At 36.5% G+C, this 10,935-nt stretch overlaps 1 protein-coding gene across 1 annotated transcript; it reads left to right on the forward strand.

Moving 5' to 3' along the window:
- The first annotated feature begins 3,287 nt into the window (after positions 1–3,287).
- On the forward strand, positions 3,288–3,755 carry LOC137614492 (uncharacterized). Its single transcript, XM_068344293.1, has one exon. The coding sequence runs from the start codon at positions 3,288–3,290 to the stop codon at positions 3,753–3,755; it is 468 nt and encodes a 155-aa protein (XP_068200394.1).
- Positions 3,756–10,935: the final 7,180 nt, after the last annotated feature.

The raw sequence follows: 10,935 nt of genomic DNA on the forward strand, positions 1-10,935 counted from the left end.
ATATATATATATGTATATATATATATATATATATATATATACACACATATATAATGTATATATACATATATATATATATATATATATATTATTGTTATTATCATTATTACTAGCTAAGCTACAACCCTAGTTGGAAAAGAAAAATGCTACAAGCCCAAGGGCTCCAACAGGGTAAAAATAGCCCAGTGAGGAAAGGAAATAAGGATATGAATAAACGACATAAGAAAGGGTGAAAAATCAAAATAAAATATTTTAAGAACATTAGCAACAACATAAACAGATATTTGATTTATAACCTATAAAAAGACTTAGGTCAGCCTGTTCAACATAAAAACATTCGCTGCAAGTTTGAGCTTTTGAAGTTCTACTGATTCTACCACCTCATTAGGATGATCATTCCACAACTTGGTCACAGAAGGAATAAAACTTCTAGAGTACTGTGTAGTATTGAACCTTGTGAAGAACGCCTGACTATTATAATTAGCTGCATACCCAGTATTACGAACAGGATAGAATTATCCGGGAATTCTTGAATGTAAAGGATGGTCAGAATTATAGAAAATGTTATTCAACATGCCTAATGAACTAATAAAACGACGGTGCCAGAGATTAATATCTAAACCAGGAAGAAGAAATTTAATAGGCCGTAATTTCTTGTTCAAAAAAATTTAAGATGAGAAACAGCAACTGAAGACCAACCTTTGTCTTTTAGTTAACGTTATGTATAGTTGTCTGCATAAATTCTAGTACATACCAAGGTGGGAGAGAAGTAGAAATTTATAATGTATACCGAAATTCATGTAAGGATTGTAAAAGGAATCACTAGTAATACTAAACTTCCTTATTTAAAAAAGTCCATATTTCACTTATTGAAATATTAACTATTCTATTCAAAACCCAGTGGTTGGACCTCATAAGCAAAAGGTAAGAGATATTATTTCCGCTGGATTGTTCAGTGGCCACAGTCCTCTTGGTAAGGGTAGAAGAGACTCTTTAGCTTTGGTAAGCAGCTCTTCTAGAAGAACACTCTATAATCAAACCATTGTTCTATGGCAGGGGTGGCCAACCTATTGCGCATGCACCAACAGTGGCGCATTACACAATTACAAGTGGCGCACTATACCCCAGAGATAATAAAAGAAAAAAACATGCCGGCTTATGGAAAAAAAAAAATCTAATAATAATACTGATTTCTAGAAAAGAAATACAAAAAGAATTTAAGGGGACAGTACTATGTTCTGCATTTTTTTTTTAATTATTCAAAATACAACCTTTCTATATATTTTTTAGAGTTTGGACATATAAAACACCTTCGTCATATACAAGATTCAAATCATTTGATCAAAAATGTTTTGATTTATTAGCAAAAATCCCGATTAAAAAAAAAATAGTAAATTTTTCTCCACTAATGTTACTCCAATTGTATTGAAAATCATACCATCAAAACTTCGTCATAAACCGAATAATATATATATATATATATATGTGTGTATATATATATATATATGTGTGTATATATATATATATATATACATATATATATATATATATATATGTGTGTATATATATATATATATATATGTGTGTATATATATATATATATATATATGTGTGTGTATATATATATATATATATATGTGTATATATATATATATATATAATGAGTATATGTATAACCGCCAAATATGTCCAAATCACCATAATTAGAGGATTAAAAGGGGGTCAAAGTTTGTGTGGCGCATGTGAATTAGAAGTGAAAAAAATTGGTGCATGGGAAACAAAAGGTTGGCCACCCCTGTTCTATGGTCTTGAGTAGTGCCATAGCCTTTGTACCATGGTCTTCTACTGTCTTAGGTTTCAGTTCTCTTGCTTGATGGTACACTCGGGCACACTATTTTATCATATTTCTCTTCCTCTTGTTTTGTTAAAGTTTTTATAGTTTATATGGGAGATATTTATCTTAATGTTGGTACTCTTCTTAAAATATTTGATTTTTCTTGTTTCCTTTTCTCACTGGGCTATTTTTCCCTTTGGAGCCCTTGGCCTTATAGCATTTTGCTTTTCCAACTATGGTTGTATCTTAGCAAGTAATAATAATAATAATAATAATAATAATAATAATAATAATAATAATAATAATTGGCATCTCCTTCAGTGATTACATTATAGTGACGTCTTCAAGTCAAGCATTTTTGTTACAATTAATGGAGGCCATTTTGAATAAGGCATTCAACGAATTCAGTGTGTTGAATAAGGGCAAGACAAAGTTCTGGGACACTTCATCTAAAAGCAATTTCATTTGTTCTTTCACGGCGAAAATGCGTTTCATTGTTCTGTTTAATTGCTAGTAGTTAGATTGCTACTGTCTTTCAGAAAATACAGTGCATGTAGTGTTCTTAATTGTCTTGTGTTACAGTCGTACATGTCTTTTTACTCCTATAAACAGATTATAAGTTCAGATTGTTATTCTATTCTATACTGGGATTGAGCAAAATCTTCCATTATTAGCCTCCAGACTTTGGAATGGAAGCATAAGAAACACGATATGCAAGCCAAGTGGAACAGATTTTGTGGTGTCTTCTGTATTTTGTAAAGTGGCACTGGAGTATTCTATATGAAGACTCGTCCGTATTTTGATTAAGAACACGAAATTGTATATTTCTAATGTGAAAAATATTTTAGCCATCGCATCCTCTTACTCGTTGATGGGAATCGAGAATGTTTATTGATCAATGGAATTAACATGCCTGGCAGGTTCTCCGCTCCAGACGCTAGTTAGGTTATTCTAGGACAGATCCAAGTTAAAGAGGAACTGTTTTCGAAGTCCAGTCTGAGGAAGAAGGTTCCCCATAAATTTGCTAGCAAAAGTTCATCAAAATACTGGCCTTCAATCACTAGAGCATTTAGATAACTGTTACTGCATCGTTCGTTCTACACTGAACATGAAAACTCGAATTTCATCAATCCTGCTCCCCAAAATCTCTCTAGATATGGTTCTTTTTCAAAACTCTGAGGCAGACCAGGGCACTCTATGGAAATCTGTTCTAATATCGCAGACTCGACTGGCAGGCGGTGCTCGGAAGAGTGGAAGTCAAGTTTATTCACCCTCGCTTTCATCAAGTTCTTTCATTAACCTGTTCTGCTCTCGGGGCTGTCAAACTCTGGACTGGTGCAACCTATGGTGTTATTCCTCAATGACAGCCTCTTGTCTTTTCTATTATATGAATGTGGTTGCTGAATAAAAGGAACTCAACACAGCAGATGCTTTACTTTGTTACACCAATAATATGAAGGACTATACCGCTGGCTCAACTATCACAGGTTCAACCCCCTTAGGCACGAGATATAAGGAGCATCTTGTTGATGGAATCCACAGTTATGGAAAGTTTACTGACTGTTCTGCTACTTTTCATTACTGGGATGATTGGTATCTGATCGACCTGGGCAGTATGCGTACCATTCGTGAAATTAAGTTCTTGATAGAAAACTACTCCACAACTATTTACCTTAAAGATTACAAGTTTCGAATTGGAGATCACCCCGTGCCGGGAGGTGACTTCTCGTCCTACACACAATTTGCCTTTTACAGTGAACCTTTGGGGCCTGACAAATTCATTGTTCTGACTCGAGATCCACCGATAATTGGCCGTTATGTGTCGATACAGAGATGGAGTGATAGAAGCATATGTAACCCGGCTGGGGGCACCATCAATGTAAAATGCCATATCAACATCTGCCATCTGGAAATACGTTAGTGACATCAACAAGTGAAATATCTAGAAGTCTGAAGATTTTTCCGTTGATATATAATCTAATACGAGTGAAAGTAAAGTGTAGGCTAATTTTTTTCTGAGTAAATCATTTTAAAAATTCTATAGTTCCACTCTCAAAGAAATTTTGAGATTTTTACTATTTACCACAACTGATTGGATGGGTTGCGTCGCCTGTGATCAAGATCAGTTGTTCTTCATATGTTATGTAAATTTTTGTTTTTGTTACCAAATTGCCTCATTTTTTCAATAGAGACTCTAAGGCTTAAATGGTTTCCACACACAATGAAAAAGACCATCCGTTGGGAATCAGTAGGCCTACCAACTGTTAATTTGAACCACCTTACAGGATTTACCTAGAATATGAAATCATCAATGGAATGATTACAGAAATCATGAACCAAACAACAGGTGTTGGTATCGAGAAGAAATTTCAGATATTGGTGAAGGAAGCCCAAGTATTTATTAGAAAAAAGAGGCAATTCCTGGTGTGATCTTCTTGGACTTGGGTTGAGTGGGAAGGGCTTGTGAGCAGATACCTGAAAGCTAAAGTTATATATGGTGATGTTGATGGCCAAAAAATTGAAGGGTTGATTCCAATTGGTGAATTACAGTAGTACGGTCATGGTGTGTGTATGGAACTAAAGATAAGGTTCAAGAGAGGTCTTTGAAGGATATTGCTTGAATGTGTCAAGGATATGGGAAACACTTCTTAGTGGCACAGAAGTGCTAATGTTTGGGTGAGTTGAAATCAGGGCAAAGATATTAAACCCGTTTTGATCGGTAATGGTTTACAGTATATGTGGATCTGTTATTGAGATATGATCATTATGTTGCAAATTTCGTAGTCTTTCAAGCTAAGAAACATCATACATGGTCAACAATGGGACGACACTATTAGCGCATAAGCTGCCATGAACATGAATGGGTATGATACGAAGCCAGTAACTCCTTTTTAGAAATAACCAGATAGATTGTTACCAGACCTTAGAGTTGATATGAGTACCCATATCTAACATTAAGTGCTAAGCCATTGGTGCGAGTGAGAATGCAGAGGTGGTCTGGTCTTGAAGAGAGAATTATCAAAGAATAACTCTATAATTGTACTTACGACTGAAGTTCTGCAATTGAAGGTTTGTACTGAGGGCTTTAAATCGTCAAACAATTACCAAATAATTCTTCTTCACCCAAGAAATTACTGCACTGTAATTGTTCAGTGGCTACTTTCCTCTCGTTAAGGGTAGAAGAGACTCTTTAGCTATGGTAAGCAACTCCTCTAGGAGAATGACACTCCAAAATTAAACCATTGTTCTCTAGTCTTGGCAGCACCATAGCCTCTGTACCATGGTCTTCCACTGTCTTGGGTTAGAGTGCTCTTACTTGAGGGTGCACTAGGGCACGCTGATCTATCTTGTTTCTCTTCCTCAAGTTTTTGTAGTCTATATAAAACATATTTATTTTAATGTTGTTACTATTCTTAAAAAATTATCTGTTTCCTTTCCTCACTGGCCTATTCTCCCATTGGAGACCCTGGCCTTATAGCATCCTGCTTTTCACACTAGGGTTGAAGCTTAACAAGTAGTAGTAATAATAATAATAATGATAATAATAATGGGTGCTGGCAGTGCTTCAGTGTCCCCAGATAAGATTAGCCAGCTCTCATTGCCCAGTGAAGCATCATCTTAACTATCAGCCATTACATTAGCAATTTATATTGTTTAATCTATTGAAGGTGAATCATAATTTGTGATTAATACTGATTCAAAAAGTGCCATATATGTCCTAAAAGTGTTACACTCCTAAAAATCGATTTGTATTGAAAATAAAAGAGCTTCTTGACCGGTTCTACTACCGCGGGGTAATTTTTCACAGGTTTTATCCCGCTAGGTAATTCTTGACAGGTTTTATCCCGCTGGGTAATTCTTGACAGGTTTTACTCCTGCGGGGTAATTCTAGACAGGTTTTATCCCGTGGGGTAATTCTTGACGGGATTTACTCCTGCGGGGTAATTCTTCACAAGTTTTACTCCCGCCAGGTAATGCTTCTTCCCGCAGATTATGATCACGGTATTCCATTGATTTTTTTTTCTTTTTGTATTATTGACATTTGTTTCTAGTGGCTATAGTTATGTCCTCATGTAAAGCCTTTTGCAGTCTCTTAATGGAAACCATTTCGAGTAGTGGGGTCTTACCAAATTCAGTGTGTTGGATTAGTCCCGGCCCAAGTTCTGGGACTCTTCATCTAGAAGCAGTTTCATTTCTTCTTCTATAGTGGAAATACATTTAATTATTCGGTTTAATAGCTAGTAGCAATGCACATTGTCTAACCCTGACAGTTGGAGTGATACTGCTTGCGCTGACTTATTTAAAATGAAAACATTGTATGTCGCGTTCTTAATTGCCTCTTGTCATGGTCATACATTTTTTTTTTTATTTTTGAGTTCAGTAAAAAGATAATAAGTAAGTTCAATTTATCTTATCCGAAAATAGGGATTGAAAAAAAAAACCTTCTATTATCAGCCTCCAGAATTTAGAAAGGAAGCATAAGAAACGCGATATGGAAGCCAAGTGTAGTGGATTTTGTGGTGTTTTCTGTACTTTGTAAAGTGGCACTGGAATATTCTATATCAAGGCTATCGTCCATACTTTTGATTAAGAACACGAAACAGCATATTTCTAATATGAAAAATATTTTGGCCATCGTATCCTCTTACTCATTGCTGAAATTCTAGAATGTTTATTGATCAATGGAATTAACATGCCTCGCAAGGTCTCCAGTCCAGACACCAGTTAGGCTATTCTAGTGCAGATCCAAGTTGAAGAGGACCTGTTCACGAAGTCCAGTCAGGGGATGATGGTTCTTCATATATTTGCCATTGATTGATCGTCCAAATATTGGGCTTCAACTGCTAGAGTACTTAGACAACTGTACTGCCTCGTTCGTTCTGTACTGCCTCGTTCGTTCTGTTCTCAACATGAAACCCCAAATTTTATCAATCCTGCTCCTCAAAATCTCTCTGGATATGGTTCTTTTTCAAGAATCTGGGGCAGACCAGGGCCCTCTCTGGAAATCTATCCTGATATCACAGACTCGACTGGAAAACGGCGCTCGCCAGAGTGCAAGTCAAGTTTATTCACCTTCTAGTGCATCAGGTTCTTTTATCAAACTGATCTGTTCGGCTAGCTGTCAAAATCTGGACTGGTGCAACCTATGGTGTTATTCATTGGACAACGCTTCTTGTTTTTTCTATTACATGTATGTGGTTGCTGAATACAAGGAACTTGACAAAACAAATGCTGTACTTTGTTACACCAATAGTACGAAGGACTATGCTGCTGGCTCAACTATCACAGGTTCAACAGACTCTGGCCTTAGATATAAGGAGCACCTTGTTGATGGAATACACAATTATGGAAAGATTAGTGACTGTTCTGCTACAGCCAAATTTTGGGATGATTGGTATCTGGTCGACATGGGCAGTATGCGCCCCATTCGTGAGATTAAGTTCTTGATAGAAAACTACCCCACAACTGTTAACCTTAAAGACTACGAGTTTCGCATTGGAGATCACCCCGTACCGGGAGGTGACTTCTCATCCTACACACAATTTGCCTTTTACAGTGAACCTTTGGGGCCTGACAAATTCATTGCTTTGACCCGGGATCCACTGATAATTCGTCGCTATGTGTCGATCCAGAGATGGAGTGATAGAAGTTATTGTAACCCGGCGGGAGGCACCCAAAGTGCTAGATGCCATATCAACATCTGCCATTTGGAAATACATTAGTGATGTCAATAAGTAAATTATCTACAAGTCTGAAGATTTTCATGGTGATATACAATCTATTATAAGTGAAAGTTAAATATAATTCTTTTCCTTGAGTAAATCTGTTTTTGATTTCGTTACGAACTGGTCTCAGGTTTCAATACAGACTCAAAGGATTGTATAGTTTGCACATCCAATGAAAAAGACCATCCGTTGGGAATCAATTGGCCTACTAAGTAGAAATATGAAGCAGGTTACAGTAGATTATGAAAATCAACTTAAAACACTTAATGGCTGAATTAGCTTAGTTGTTTGTAACTCTTGCTTGTATTATTAGATGAAAAACTTACTCACTCATGTATAGAATTTAGCATTCAACTATCTGTTATCTTCTATGAAAGCCAAAGATTTTATATTATATGTCTTGTCTTGAATCATCCATTATCTCCATTTGTGTGTGTTAATATATACAGTAGAGTATTTACCTGGAATATGAAAATCATCGATGGAATTATTAGAGAAATTGTGAAGCAAACAACAGGTGTTGGTACTGAAAAGAAACTTCAGATATTGGTGAAGGAAGTGCAGGTATTTATTAGAAGGAAGAAGCAATTCCAAGGTGTGATCTTCTTGGACTTGGGTTCTGTGGGAGAGGCTTGTAAGCAGATACTAGAAAGCTAAAGTTGTATATGGTGATGTTAATGGCCAAAGAATTGAAGGGTTGATTCCAATTGGTGAATTAGTAGGGTATTGTGTGTGTTGGGAACTAACACAAGGATCAAGAGAGATCTTTGCAGGATATGGCTTGAATGTGTCAAGGATCTGGGGAAAGACTTCTTGTGGCACAGAAGTGGTAATGTTTGGGTGAATTGGAATCAGGACAAAGAGATTATACCTGTTTTGATCAGGAATGGTTTACAGTATATGTGGATTAGTTATTCAGACATGATCATTATGCTGCAAATTTCGTGGTCTTTCAAGATCTCATGAACATGGATGGGTATGATACGAAGCCAGTAACTCCTTTTCAGAAATTACCAGATAAATTGTTACCAGAGCTTAGAGTTGGTATGAGTTGCCATAGTTAACATTAAGTGCTAAGGCATTGTTGCGAGTGAGTATGCAGAGGTAGTCTGGTCTTGAGGAGAGAATAATCGAAGAATAGCTGTCTATAATTGATAGATTATACACCACCAATGTATTTCAAAGAAATGTACAGAATGCTGTCGATTGTTGTGTTAGGTGCAGATATTCACACTTAGTTGAGCTCAGTTGCACTGGATTCTATTTTTCCTTTCCTTGCTGGGCTATTTTTCCCTGTTGGAGCCCTTGGGCTTATAGCATCTTGCTTTTCCACTAAGGTTTTAGCTTAGCTAATAATAATGACAATAATAATAATAATAATAATAGAGATTATGTAATTTTATGAATGTTATGTTCAGTTATTTCTTGTCCTTTCAAATTCTTTATTTCAACTATTACTTGATTATCAATGTTGGTTATTTCTGCCATTTCTTCGTAATTATTACTTATTAAGTGATGGTTATTATTTTTACATATTTATATTCATGATTTTTATTTGATTATCAAGTAGGTACTATTTAATTTTAACATAATAATGATACTTGATATTAATCTTTATCTTATTACCATTTAATGAATAATTTATCGATGAGTGTATCAACTACTTTGACATAAGTAATCAATAAACATCTTTGTTAGCAAAGGATATTTAATCTTCCCTACTTTTCCCCAACTAATAAAAGATAACAGTAGGCCTAAAAAATGAATGATTGTGGTGGCCGATGTGGTAACGTCCTTGACTGGTGATCGCCAGACTACGGTTCGAGTTCCACTCAAACTCGTTAGTTCTTTTGGTAGCTGCAACCTCACCATCCTTTTGAGCTAAAGATGGGGGGTTGAGGAGCCTTTAGGTCTATCTGCCGAGTCATCAGCAGCCACTGTCTGGCCCTCCTTGGTCCTAGCTTGGGTGAAGAAGGAGTTTGGTCGCTAATGATATGTAGCCTATATATGGTCAGTCTCTTGGGAATTGTCCAGCTCAATAGGGCAATGTCACTGTCCCTTGCCCCTGCCATTCATGAGCGGCCTTTAAACCTTTAAACCATCTGCTTTATATAATTGCAGAGAATTAAGATACCTCATCTTTTATTCTTCAAAGAAAAAAATTATATCTGATATATGAAGGATTTAGTAATCAAATTGTATTCATTATTAATACTAGAAGTATTACAAGGTACGCTATTTTCATAAGGCCAACTTAACAAGATTTGCAAAGCTCAATGCCGAAGCAATGGGGTAGTCAGAACAACATAAAAATTTTTTTTAGGAATAATAGATAAGGTTAATAATATTTTCCTGTTATCACCTAAACAAAAGGGTTCAGTCAACACATGGACGTTGATCAATTAAATCTCGTCAGATGTCCATTAACATTATTAAAGAAAATCAAATCAGTCAAAACTTTAAGCATTACATGACATAAAAGTTACAAGGACCTCTGCACGCAAGCCAAAATGGTCTACGTCAGACATTGATCTAGAATTAAATTAATCATATCTTGAAAGAGCAAAAAAAAAAGGGGGGGGGGGGATTGGGGGCACCAATTACACTCTCGTATAATTGGCCGCGGGGGCATAAAAAAATTAGAATAGCGCCAACGTTATCCCTGCGTGTCGTAAGTGGCGACTAAAAGGGACGGGATGAGGGAGCTGGGAACCCCCTCTCCTGTATCTACATCCTGTGAGACATCGACAAAGAGATGGAGCTGGGGGGAGAGTGACTGCTTCCCGCACTCTAGTTTTGGGGTGTTTGAATGTGCGTGGATGTAGTACGATAGAGAGTAAAAGATGTGAAATTGGAAGTATGTTTAGGAATAGAAGGATGGATGTATTGGCCTTGTGTGAGACGAAGATAAAAGGAAAGGGTGAAGTGATGTTTGGTGAAATGTCTGGTAGAGTGTCTGGGATTGAAAGGGGAAGAGCGAGAGAGGGTGTGGCTTTATTGCTGAGTGAATGGATGACAGGTAAAGTAGTGGAATGGAAGGAGATATCATCTAGGTTAATGTGGGTAAGGGTTAGGTTGGGTAGGGAATGTTGGGCGTTTTGTCAGTGCGTATGGGCCAGGTAGTGAGAAAAGTGAAGAAGAGTGGAATGAGTTCTGGAATAAATTAACTAGGTGTGTAGAAGGACTGGGTAGAAGGAATTATGTAGTTGTCATGGGTGACTTAAGTGCTAGAGTGGGCGCTGGAGAGGTAGAAGGTGTCATTGGGAAGTATGGCGTACCAGGTGAAAATGAGAGTGGTGAGAGACTGGTAGATATGTGTTGAACAAGAGATGGTGATAAGTAATAGCTTTTTCAAAAAGAAATATAAAAATAAGT

This window comes from Palaemon carinicauda, chromosome 20 (genome assembly GCF_036898095.1).
Source record: "Palaemon carinicauda isolate YSFRI2023 chromosome 20, ASM3689809v2, whole genome shotgun sequence".
Classification (NCBI taxonomy): domain Eukaryota; kingdom Metazoa; phylum Arthropoda; class Malacostraca; order Decapoda; family Palaemonidae; genus Palaemon; species Palaemon carinicauda.